At 34.9% G+C, this 13,220-nt stretch overlaps 1 protein-coding gene across 1 annotated transcript; it reads right to left on the reverse strand.

Moving 5' to 3' along the window:
• Positions 1 to 3,180: 3,180 nt before the first annotated feature.
• Positions 3,181 to 4,014, reverse strand: LOC113333881 (uncharacterized mitochondrial protein AtMg00310-like). The gene has a single exon (XM_026580246.1). It carries the CDS (start codon positions 4,012 to 4,014, stop codon positions 3,181 to 3,183), a length of 834 nt encoding a protein of 277 aa, XP_026436031.1.
• Between the last annotated feature and the right edge of the window lie 9,206 nt (positions 4,015 to 13,220).

Consider the following 13,220-nt stretch of genomic DNA (forward strand, 5'->3'; position numbering starts at 1 on the left):
CTGAAGCTTGTATAGCCGAGTGTTATCTTGGAATGGAGAGTGTTAGGTATTTTGATATTCGTAAGGCCCAAGCAGCTGAAAAAGGAGTAGAGCAAAGGCGTAACGAAAACACTCAAAATGGTTCCACACCGGCAGCACGTCCTCTTTCTAAAGGTGTCCAAGTGCGTATGGATGGTGAGAAGTTAAAGATAGCTCACAGATATGTGCTTTTTAACACACCCGAAATTGACCCATATATGATGTAAGTATGATGTTCACGTTTATTAAAATGGTCTGTCAATTAATACTTCATTTTCTAATTTTAATTTTGTCTTAGAATGCATATGGACGAGTTAAAATCTCCTGCTGGGAGGGCAATTACTAGTGAAGACCAACTCAATTCCATACAGTCTGACACATTTGCAGATTGGTTTCAACAAAAGGTATGTTTCATTCTATCACATAGAACAATCCATGTTTGGCACACCATCATATAAATCTAACTTCTTATGCTTAGATAACAAATTTAGTTATATTCTTATGATCTGAGATTATACATTTGTAGGTTAAGATGCAAATTGAACAAGGCATGCCAATATCACACACGGTAGAATGGTTGTCATATGGGCCGTTGGAAAACTGCATATCATATAAAGGCTTGCTTATCAATAACACTAGGTTTATTACGAAGGATGTTAAGAGAGTCACACAAAACAGTGGAGTTTCAATTGAATCAACAACCTTAGTTGCAGGATTGTCAGAAACTAGTGGGTTCTATGGTGTTTTAGAAGAAATTCTATTGTTGGACTACAATCATATGTTTCAAATTCCAATATTCAAATGTGATTGGGCTCACACCAATTTTGGTGTGAAGGTAGAATATGGCTTTACATTAGTCAATTTAAAGCAGCATAAGAACCAATACTGTAACGATCCATTCATTTTAGCAAAGCAAGCGCGACAAGTTTTCTATTCTCGAGAGTCAAATACATCTAACTGGTATGTGATGGTGAAACCACCGCCCAGGGGTTTCCATGAATTAGAGGAATACAATGAAAAGCATGACACAATTTTCCAGCCAGTGGATATTTCAACTCTTGGTTTCCAAATGGATGACGAGAACGAGAGTTACTTAAGAGAAGATGGGGAATATACCATAGTGGTTCCGAAAAAGAAGAAGAACAAAAAGAAGAAGAAAAAGAAGTTCACAAGTTAGATCAGTAGTTTATTGTTTTTACGGTATTGTATTCTTACTTTAGCAATATTTGGTGTTATTTGCCTTCTCAGTAATCTACTTCAACTGCTATTCTCAAGTTTCTTGCTACAGCTGAGTGTGTAGTTCTGTATGAGTTTCCTGCTATTCTCAAGTTTCTTGCTACAGCTGAGTGTTAGTTCTGTATTGGCTTGTGTATTTATCACTTATCAAACTCTATGTTCTATTGTTGGTAATTCAGGGCTGCTTTTGTTATCATCATTTGTGTGTGAATATCGGTTTGAAGATGGTAATGTTTTTCAGAATATTTGTTTGTTTGATGGTATACTTTTGCCATAATTCCCCAGTTGCATGCTTTGCTTAAAGCGGGTGGTCTTATAGAATGTATGTGATTATTTACAGAGAAGAATGTATATGGTTACAGAGAATGCTTCGCGCTCTTTGTGGCTCAGTCGGCTTTGCGCATTATATTTTGTTTTACAACGCTTATGAAGGGTTGTCATAATAGTATATTAAAGAACCACCAACTTTACAGAACTTGTGATAGTGTAGGTATGGTTAGTGGTGTAGACTTCCATATAGGAGGCTCAGGGTCGAATCCCCCAAACCTAATTTTTTCCCACATTCTATATTTTAACTTCAACAACACTTATAAGTGTCGTTATACGTTTCTATTAAAAAAAAAGAAAAAACCCAAACTTGTGAACTGTAAGGATGGTTGATGAGCTATACATCCATGCATTAGGTTCATGTTCGAATCTCCCCTCTAACGTATTTTTCATTATCATATTTTTGTGTTCTTCAACAACACTTGTGAGAATTGTGATAAGCTAAGTCACTACACTTATGAAACAAAGTTGTTATACCTAAATGTCGTCACAACAGTTTTGCTAAAGGAGTTGTCGTTTGTTTTCTTAGCGTAACCCCTTGTTCCTAAGGGTTGGTAGTGATGATATACGACAACTCTTTCTTTGAAACCAGTTGTAAAACATAGGACTTTCTACGATGTATAGCGAAGTGTTGTAAATCTCCAGTTGTAGATGTATATTTTTCCCGTAGTGGTATCATCATCTTACAGACGACGGCGGACTGCACAGTCCACAATAACCTGCAATTACGGGGACAGCGATAATTCACCCCTTTTTACTTGGTCTTGCTGTAGGTAATGAAGTGATCATGTGAGAAAATATAACATCTTTATTTATTTATTTCGCCAAAATAGCAGGCACTAGCCACTAAGTACGCTTGTACAACTAGCATTTGAACTTCCTGCAGTAAAGCCTAACTATCAAAGACTGTTTATGGGACATAATTTTCTTTGTTGATTAAATGAAAAAAGATTTTCTTCGATAAAGGATCTACGTTCAACAACTGATGGAACCAAGCCAACCACATGTTTTTTCTTCGACAAACATATGCTTTTTTTGGTTCTTTTTGCTTCTCTTCTCTTTTACAGTTTCACGATGTTTTGATCAGAATTGAGAGATTTATTCAAACAAAAAGAATGTACAAATAATCTACCAGAGGTAGAACAAAGCAAAATAAAACAGATTACAGAAAGACTGTACTCCAATGATGTACAGTGTAAGAGAAGTTCAAATGAATTCTATTACCTACACTAGCAGCCCACATTAGCACAAGAGTTTTAGCCTGTAAACACAAGTCGTCATCAGTTTTGTACACATAATTATTTTCAAAAGTGCGGCAGTTTCTTTCCCTCCATAAAATCCAAACCACAGCTGCCGGAATAAGATTCCAAACACTTTTACTATGAGTAGAATAATGATCGTTCTGCCAGGTCCTTGCTAGGTTAACCATTGAGTTAGGGAATACCCATGCCCATTGATCCATTGGTGTAACAGAGGACCATATCTTATGAGCCACCTTACAATGTATGAAAACATGATCTTGAGATTCATTACTGTCTCCACAGAGAATGCAAGAACTATGAATATCCATCCCTTTGTTTTGCATCATATCTTTCGAATTCAACTTTCCATGAACAACACACCACAGTAAAAATTAACTTTAGGTGGAATACATGTAATCCAGACAAAGCCATGAGGAAAGTTATCATTTCCTGCATTGCTGTTTAACTCCGCATATAATGTTTTTACTGAGAAAACTCCACTTGAGTGCAACAACCATCCTCTGCAATCAGATCTTCCTTGTAGACTAGGAGGTGTAGAACCGATAATCTGCAAAAAAGCAGCTAGAGAGTTTGATTCCGCATCTGTTAGATTTCTCTTAAATACAAACTTCCAACATCCATCTGCTGTAATATGATCAGCAACACTAGCATTGTACCCCTTGTCTAGTTTGTACAGATTATTGAAAGAGTCCATAAAACAAGAGTCTCCAAGCCATCTGTCATGCCAAAAAGAAGTGAGAGTACCTGAATGTATTCTAAGAGAATAATATTTTGTTACCAGATTACTACAATCAACAATAATTCTCCAACAAGAGACACCATGAGGAGATTTAACTTTTTTTGGAGTCCAGTAAGAGAAATCAGAGCCATACTTTTCCACCATAAGTTTGCACCACAGCTGCGCCTTTTCCACCCCAAATCTCCAACTCCATTTAGCCAAAAGTGCTTGATTCATCAACCTAAGATTCAGAATTCCCAACCCTCCTCTTTTTCTTACAGCCATAACCATCTTCCAATTGATTAAATGAGAGCTCTTACTGCCTGAATCTTTATACTCCCATAGAAAGTTCCTCATTTTGTTCTCCAAAATATTAATGATGGAAATTGGAGCTTTGAAAAGTGAAAAATAATATAAAGGAATAGGAGTAAGAATATGTTTAAGAAGAGCCATCTTACCACCTTTAGATAGTGAAATTTGATTTCAGAAAGATAATCTAGCATCAAACTTTTCAATGACAGGATTCCAAATAGTGGTACTATTCTGTTTAGCTCTTAATGGCATTCCCAGATACATGAAAGGCAAAGTATCCGTCTTGCAACCAAAATCTTCTGCCCATTCTTTTAAGTCCGGCACTTCTCCAATTGCAATAAGCCTAGTTTTTGAAGTGTTAACCTTAAAGCCTGCAATGAACTCAAAACCGTGAAGAATAGAAAACATATTTGAAAGCTCTTTCTTCTTATTATCCCCAAACAGAATAGTATCATCAGCATAATGTAAATGATTCACCATCTTTCCACCTTCCACCATAGAAAAACCATTGAACAAACACAAACTCTCAGCTCTATCTAAATACCTTGAAAAACCCTCCATTTCAATGTTAAAAAGCAGTGGAGACATAGGACATCCCTGTCTAACTCCTCTAGTGCTTTTAAAAAAACCAAAAGCAGACCCATTAATTAAAACAGAGAATGAACCAGAATAAAAAGAAAACAGAAACTCAGGGTGAGAATCCATTAATCCAACTGTTGCAATTATAGTTCAACAAAGTTGTCGAGTGATATCCAAGTAAAAAAAATCAGTTACCATATACATAAAGAAACACAAAATACAATCAAAAGAGTTCAATGGAAGACCTCTTCGACCAAAACTAACTTAGTTTATTTCTTTTTTCCTCGGCAAAGATAATAATATTGAAGAACCCACAAGCCTTGTGCAGGCGATTACAACTTAAAAAGCGCAAAAGATCAAAACACAACTATGCTTCCACTATATTTAGTACCTTATGATTGTCAGCAAGACTTTTAAGCATTTCATGACGATCCGTGATGTTCGGAAACAACCCTGTAGCTTTGGATTTTGAGCTAACTCTTCCTCAAAATGGTTTAGAGCTGCTTACCTCTGATTCTGACAGAGCCTGAGATGTCGCAACTTCTTCCTCTTCTCCAGACTTTGGAAACTGTTGTGAGAGTCCACGCAGAAAGGAACCAAGGGAAGTGATTACTTCTTCCTGGCTTGAAAGATCATTCTCAACTTCGATATTCACTTTTATACCTTCTTGTGATTCTGATTGTGACCAAAACTAACTCTTCCTTCGGAAATGATTCACGTCCCGAAGAGTTTCTCCCTCCCGCTACACACAATCTACTTCGGTGAGTGTATCATCCCCCCTCTTCATTGATCACATTATGGGATTCAGTAGACTTCCACAACAACTTATGAAGACTTTGACTTATTAAAAAGAGGATAAAACACTTTTGATCCTTTGAAGATACACACGTATGCCGGACATGGACCTCTTCTCTCTTCAAATCTATTTCCTTGAGAACATCGGCATCCACTCCTGCCACTCCTTCTGGTATGAAGGTTTGCAGAGAGAGTAAGTTCTCTTCATGACAGTGCAGCTGATAATCCATGTTGGAGCAATAAACATCATCATCACCAGAATTAAAGTTCCGCCACGGTTCTTTTATCTTAGCTTGAAAGAGAAGATCCACTCTAGTAAATTTAAGAGGCAGTACAAGCTGAAGTTTTTCAGAACGCAAGTTGTAAACTTGAAGAGAATCCCCGTTGAACCAGTAAAGTAACACCTGATCTGAGAAACTGTAAATGCGAGTAGGAGGTGTAGTAGTGCTGCCGAAGCAAAACAGCAGGGCTCTGGTGCCAGGTGGCCGAGGGCCAGTAACCACTCGGGAGTAGAATTTATACGAACATCAAAGCTCTCCTCCTTACCCCACACTTGCTTGAAATTATCCTTCAACACGTACAAATGAACTTTACAGCAACAGCAACAATTACTACTACTACTACCCTGATGATCATCACGACAACGATGAGGATAATCACTTACATTCCCTGATACTTTTTCAATACGTGCAGTACATGGAGATCCCTTGAACTCCAGAAGATGAGGATAATCAACAAGTAAGTTCTTTTTCTCCTCGTCAGTTGTACTTCTAGCCGGTAGCTGAATGAATTGCAACTTCTCATCATTGAGATTGAACGACAGTAGCATCTCCATCTCATTACTAACAGCGTTACTATTATCATGTTGAATATCGTTAGCCCCCAAAGTTGTTATTATCTTCCAAACCAAACATCCGCTGCCGCTACTACTACTGCTAGTGGGACAAAAGATGCCCGATTTGTCACTACCCGCTGGCACTCTTATCTTTGTAATAAGACGACCGCTAAGATATGATATGGGAGTGCTTGTGGCAGTGGCATTTCTCCATGACTTAGTTCCCAACGTAAATACCACAACGTTAAGCTCCTTTTGCATGGTGCGAAAAATGCTTACCAACTTGTACTCGTTAGCCGAGGGATCGAACCCAAATCCGTGAAAGATGATGCGGGCACTGGAGACGCAGCATTTACCATCTATGAACGGATAGATATATATATATATATATATAAAGTCTTTCCTGTTTGCGTCCAAAATTACGTAACCAGTCGAGTAATTACCCACTATAGCCATATAAGGCAATCCATGGCAGTAAACAACCTGTTCCCATATGTCATGACCAACAAGACCACCTCGAAACTTGTCAAACTCCAGAGCATTTTCATCATCATCAGAGTAGATTCCAGGAGTAAATTTGAAGAAGTGACACCCATATCTAGCCGGCTCACCCGTATTCTTAACAACCCCATCATCCCTAACATTTAAAAGACTAAGGATAACATCGGCTGTTTCTGTGATTGAAGGAAATGAGAATAAGTTAAGCGTTTATTATCATTATGAATGGAGTTATACCAGAGTTTTGATACCAGAACAGACTTTAGCAGTGTCCGGACAGGAAGCTTGGTTAATATTTCTTCCATAATTAAATCATGAGGAAGGTAGTTCTTTCCTCTATATGCACTTTTCTTTTTCTCCATCACAATAGGAGTATTTGTACCGCAACAATCTTTTCTTCTATACGCTCTTTTCTTCTTCTCCATCACAGTTGGAGTATTTGTACCATCACAATCTTTTCTTTTGCATGCTCTTTTCTTCTCCCTCTCCATCAGTGTTGACATATTTGTGTCATCACAATATTTTCTTTTATATACTCTTTTCATCGTCTCCATCACCGTTGACATGTTTGTATTATCACGATCTTTTCTTCTATATACTCTATTCTTTGTCTCTGTTTCTTGTTTCACCAAAATCTTTTCTTTTACATACTCTTTTCTTAGTCTCCATCACTGTTGAAGTATTTGTATCACCACAATCTTTTCTAGGTCTTTTCCTTGTCTCCATCCCTGTGGTAGTATACATGGACATGAGGGTATATAATCACCACAACCAATTTGGTGGGGGTTGTAAGCTAATGCTCATCATAACTTAAAATAAATAATGCTGCTTCCTACATCCAATGTAACGAGTTCTTCTTATTTGATAATATATATATATAATGCCACACAAAAAGAAATAGCAGCTCAACATGGAAAAGAGATATAGAAACAAAAACATAAAAGGAATAAGTGAAATTGAGGTTACCTGGTATCAGGAAACAGCTGAAGAAAGGAAATTTACCGAAGATTACTTAGTTTATACTCCCTCCGTACACGGTCCGCCTACGATGGGAACGGGGCGCATAATCTGAGTATGTGACCCCTCTTCCTTAGCTGACAAATCAGCTCCCTAATGATTGGTAACAAAAAATCTTAACTGTTTTTTCGAATTACTATAATATCCCTACTTACGTATTCCATAATCACGTCTTCATTTAAAAATCTTTCCTCGATTTTCTTCTCTGATATCTTTGCTTCCTTTAACGAATATCTTCTCTGTGCATTAACATTTAAAAAGTCTTCGAAAAATCAGTTTAAATAGGTCAAAGTTCAGAAGAAATGATTTCTTTTATTTATTCTGCGACCCTTTGAGGAATTTGACGTAAATGTAAATCATTTTATCTTGGAGTGAAGTTTATCTGCATGTGAGAGAGAACTCAGTTTCATATATATATATATATATACATGATATATCAGCGAGAAAGTAAAAATAATGCTAATTCTTTTGTTTTTTCTTAATCTTATCAAGTTTCAAATAAATCTTTTTAATTTATGATTAACAACAAAGCACTTAATGCTAATCTTTTTGCCTATTTTCTCAGGAAATCTTAACGAACGTGAAACGGCTGAAAGGGTATACCTCCAACGGCTGAGTAGCAGTCCTGATTGGCAAGATTGGTGAGATTCTGGTCGTGGAATTTAGAACTTTGAGTTGTAGCCAATCACCACTAATGGAAGTATTTTGCATTATACTATTATAATAATTATTAAGTTTCATCAAATCCATAAATAGTCGCATATAAAGAATTTATATATGTGTCCATAATTTAGGGCGGAGCCAACACCATGCAAGGACTTACAATTGCATCCCCTTGATTTTTAAAAGAAAGTTATTATTGGGGGTCACACTCCAATAAAGGGACTTCACTTGGATTCTTAATATTCAAAAAAGTGATTATGGGATATCCTAACACATATACAAAATGTCTAGATTACCCTTTAATTAAAAGTGATTTTACGTCCAGGTTTGGATTAATTCCAACGGTAAAATTTTATTTGCATGTAATTTTATGTCCAGGTTTGGATTAGTTACAACCGTAGAAGCTCATTTTACGTCCAGGTTTCTTTTAATTCTAACCGTAGAATCCGATTTTACGTCCAGTTTTCTTTTAATTCTAACCGTAGAAGTGATTTCACGTCCAGGTTTGGATTATTTCCAACCATAGAAGTGATTTTACGTCCAGGTTTGGATTATTTCCAACCGTAGAATTTTATTTGCATGTAGTTTTACGTCCAGGTTTGACTTAGTTTCAACCGTAGAAGCTCATTTTACGTCCAGGTTCCTTTTAATTCCAACCGTAGAATCTGATTTTGTGTCCAGTTTTCTTTTAATTCCAACTGTAGAAGTGATTTTACTTCCAAATTTGGAATATTTCCAACCGTAGAAGTGATTTTACGTCTAGATTTGGATTATTTCCAACCGTAGAAGTTTATTTTACGGTCAGTTTTTCTTCCCACAAAAACTTTGTCCCAGAATTCACCAATACAACAAAATTCATTAATTTATTTTTTATCTAAATAAATTAAATTAAAATTAACTAAATAAGAGTTGTTTAGTCATTACAAAATTATTTGAGATAAAGGGTTTTTGATATTACTTATGGGTGACTCGTTTTTGTCCTATTAGGTGACGCCCCTCTAATGGAATGTGATGCCCCAATAATAGCCTTATTTCAAAATCCATACTAACTCTGGGATTTTCAAGCCGAAAAAGAAGAAGGAAAAAGTTTGCACCCCTAATATCTCAATATATGCATCCCTAGGCCCAAAACAAAACATGCCCAAGAGAAAAGCCCTCCTGACTTTCTCGCGTATATGTTCTCCCACAGCACAGGCGAGACATATATTCAAAAAAGAAACCAATAACGTAAGTCTCCTATGTTATAGGGTCTATGGCTCATGGATGTGCGGTCCATTAGATGAATAGGTCTTCCTTTTCATGTATATAAAAGAACATTATATGTATGTAGTAGTTTGATGCCTCTTTATCAATATCAAGTTCTTGTCCTTCTCTATCTCTTATTTTTTCCTATTATTTCCACTGCAAAACGTTATCATGCACGAGCTCAACCACTAAATTTTTTTTTCTTCTTCTTTTTGGGTTATTATCAAATCACTGAAGGAAGCGCTACTTTTAGTTGGATCCGTATTTCTGATTTTTTTTTTCTCAATCAAGCAATACGTTGAGGTATACCTAAACTTTTTATCAATTAACATGTGATCTTGTCTTCCATGTTCTCATGTTGTATGTATGTAATTTTTTTTTTCTTTCTTCACATGTGTATTTGTATCACATGCGTCGATCATGTTCTGATTGATTGAATGAATTTTTTAATTTATGATTGCGTATATATATATATATATATATATATTTCTAATGATCCCTCCATGTACTAATCTATGATCTACCCATATATATATATTATTCTAATGTTTGTTGTACACAATCTGTTTGTTCTTATTCGTTTCTCGAGATTATTATGATTATTATAACATAATATTATATTGTTTGTTGTTCAATCAACTGTATAACATGTTTAAATTTGTTTGTGTTATAGATATGAGTGATACATGTTTGATGTCATTTTATTTATTCATACTAAAATCATGTTAATGATCTCTATGTGATAAAGTCTGATTTTAATATGCCTGATGTTGTGTAAATTTAATATTTTCATATACTGTTATGTCATCATATGTTATTAAATGTTTTCATATGCCATCATCAAATAGAAAATTTTGGACTGTTTCGTTTTTCTGTTTATTCTTTTTGCTTGGTGATCTTCACATGTTGTATTTTATAAGTTTTTTTTTTTATTATTTATGTCGAAGAGTTATATGTCCTTTTTTCAACCAGTGATTTATTTTAATTTTTGAAAAGTTTCTGATCATGATTGTCTGTACTGCATGTATACTGTATGTGTGTGATTGTCTTGATTGATTTGAAAAGTAATAATAAAATAATTAATATTTTGTTTAAGTGCTTTGTGAATGTAACATCTGTTTTAATTATTTGTTTAATTAGTTGTAACGTTTGCTTTTATTATTTGTTTAATTAGTCGCAACGTCTTTAATTAGTTGTAACGTCTGTTTTAATTATTTGTTTAATTATTTGTAACGTCTGCTTTTATTATTTGTTTAATTAGTTGCAACGTTTGTTTTTATTATTTGTTTAATTAGTTGAAACGTCTGCTTTTATTATTTTTTTAATTAATTATAACGTCCGTTTTTATTATTTGTTCATTCATTTTGTTTGTATTAAACCAATAAATAAATTGTAACTTATGCACCATTCCGTGTTCCGTGTTATTTTTCACATTGTTTTTTTTTGTAATGTCCGCACTATTATAATGTTACGACGTTATTGTTGGCAATTGACTAAGTATTGTCAATCATTAACGGGGTTATTATCATTGGTTGGTTATTGACTATCAACTTTGACTGTTAACTGAATTATGATTATTGGTTGGATTTCTGACTTAACCGATTGACCTTTAGAACCATCAAGAAATTTGGTCTCTAAAAATCCATTTTGACCATAAAGAAATTTGGTTTGGGGATTATTATACTGGAATTATTTATTTTAATGTCCTTTATTATGGCACTTTACGGTTGGTCTCAACTCGACTCAAAAATTACATTTTGGATCCAAAAGTACTCGAGAATCGTTATTATGTTTTTTTTGTGAGAAATGAATATATTCCTTCATAAAACCTCATGCCAATGAAAAAGCACCGTCTAGGTGGAGCTAAATATACCTTATGTTTCTAAGCACATGCATTCCAATTTTTGTGGAAGCACTTACAAAGGGAGATATGAGTCGGAAATTATTTTTTTTCCATTTTTCTACTTCATTCATGGTACTAACAAACCAGTCTATCTTGAAGTATGCCATCAAGAGATTCACTATCTTTAGTAATATATTCAACCTAAAGTAAGTGTTTGACATGCGAAGTGAGATTCTTTTGTCCTGTTGAGATAAAGAAATTTCTCAAACTAAGCTAATCGTAGCAACATTGAAAATGAAAACCCCCAAAGTAATGAGGGTTAGGCATACTGACTCATGTGAAGCATGTGAAAACGAACATATACATATATGAGAGAAATATGTATTATTGTCCCAGGTATTAATAACACCAAAGTACATGTATCAACCGAAAATGGGATCAAGATAAGATGTTATTCTATCTCACATCAAAAGGAAAGAGTTGGGAATGAATATTTCTACTGGTATCAATGCGGGTACCATAGTAACAATCGATTTCCAGAGGGAGGTCATACTTTAAACATCAAATTTATTGGCAAGAAGAACTATGCTTAGCCAATTGACTATCTTATTCAGTTGAACTTTATACATTGTCTGCACGTATGGATTTAAAAGTACATCATTTCCAAGAGACATTAATTTTCTAATACACTTGAGATATATTTGTATGAAATATATATCATCCCCTCTGAAACGTAACATATATTTACTCTAAAGTACTTGAGTTAAATCCCACTTTTGTTACGAATAAGGCCACACCACTTATTAAATCTCTCAAGATTCAACGTCTAACTGATAGTGGTTTTTCTCCTACTAATTTAAGGAATATACACTAGTTTTTGAACTTATTCTTTGTAATGTGACTACGATATTGGATCATCGAGCGAAGCAATGCTCAAATTTTGTTTCCAAGATGGAACAAAGATTAAAAGTCACAAAAGCTCTATATGTACCGAGAGCTAATCACCTTGTTAAATTCCAAAGATACCCATGCAAGTGGATATCATATGGAAACTCACAATGATGAGAATGTAATTGATTGCATCTTTTATAGTCTCTAATACATTTGGAAGGAAATATATCTTAGAGAAACTAATGAGTCAATCTAGTGAAATGTAAATCACTATAGTATTTGGATTATTAAATCCATATTGACTCAGACGATGAAATGTTGGGAATTGATTCATACAGGCTTTGACATAACCATAAAGGCACTTTGGTTGTGACATGATGTTTCATTTTGAAAGGAATCATACGTACATCATTGTGTTTGAGTGGACGAGACAATGGGAAAAATATTGACAAAATGCGAAGTGACGACGTATCTCTCAATAATTTTTTTCTAAAGTACTAGATGCACAACCCCCTTCTCATTATGCTTTTAGGTAAGAAAGCATATCACTCATTTTTCAAAGTCTTCATTAAAACAGGATCGAGACCATCCTAAGATGCAAATGGTAAAATTTAAAAGAAAACAAGGTGAAATTCAGAAAAATATAATGCGGACCATTAAAGTGACTTATGGCTCTGGTGAATGTTTTGACATTTTGGACTAATTATAGTTCCCAAAAAATTTGCGTTTGGAAACCTACTAGCACATATTTTACATGTAAGGACTCACCACCCCTTGTATTAGCTAGAGAGTATACATCAAAAGGACTTGATGGTTACTCCATGTTTAATAGGATCAATGTAGAGCATCCTATACCCCATGGTCTCGCAAAGGCTATCATCAAAGGTTACAGATGGTGCCTAAGGCATGGTTATGCGTACAAACCTACCTTTAACTGCTTGGGGAATATGCAATATTACACGCGTCTTTACTTAATTCGTT

Source organism: Papaver somniferum, unplaced genomic scaffold (genome assembly GCF_003573695.1).
Source record: "Papaver somniferum cultivar HN1 unplaced genomic scaffold, ASM357369v1 unplaced-scaffold_135, whole genome shotgun sequence".
Taxonomy (NCBI): Eukaryota; Viridiplantae; Streptophyta; class Magnoliopsida; order Ranunculales; family Papaveraceae; genus Papaver; species Papaver somniferum.

Excerpts from the sequence above, each read along its gene's own strand:
- LOC113333881 (XM_026580246.1), bottom strand. The coding sequence starts at position 4,014 with ATGGCTCTTCTTAAACATATTCTTACTCCTATTCCTTTATATTATTTT.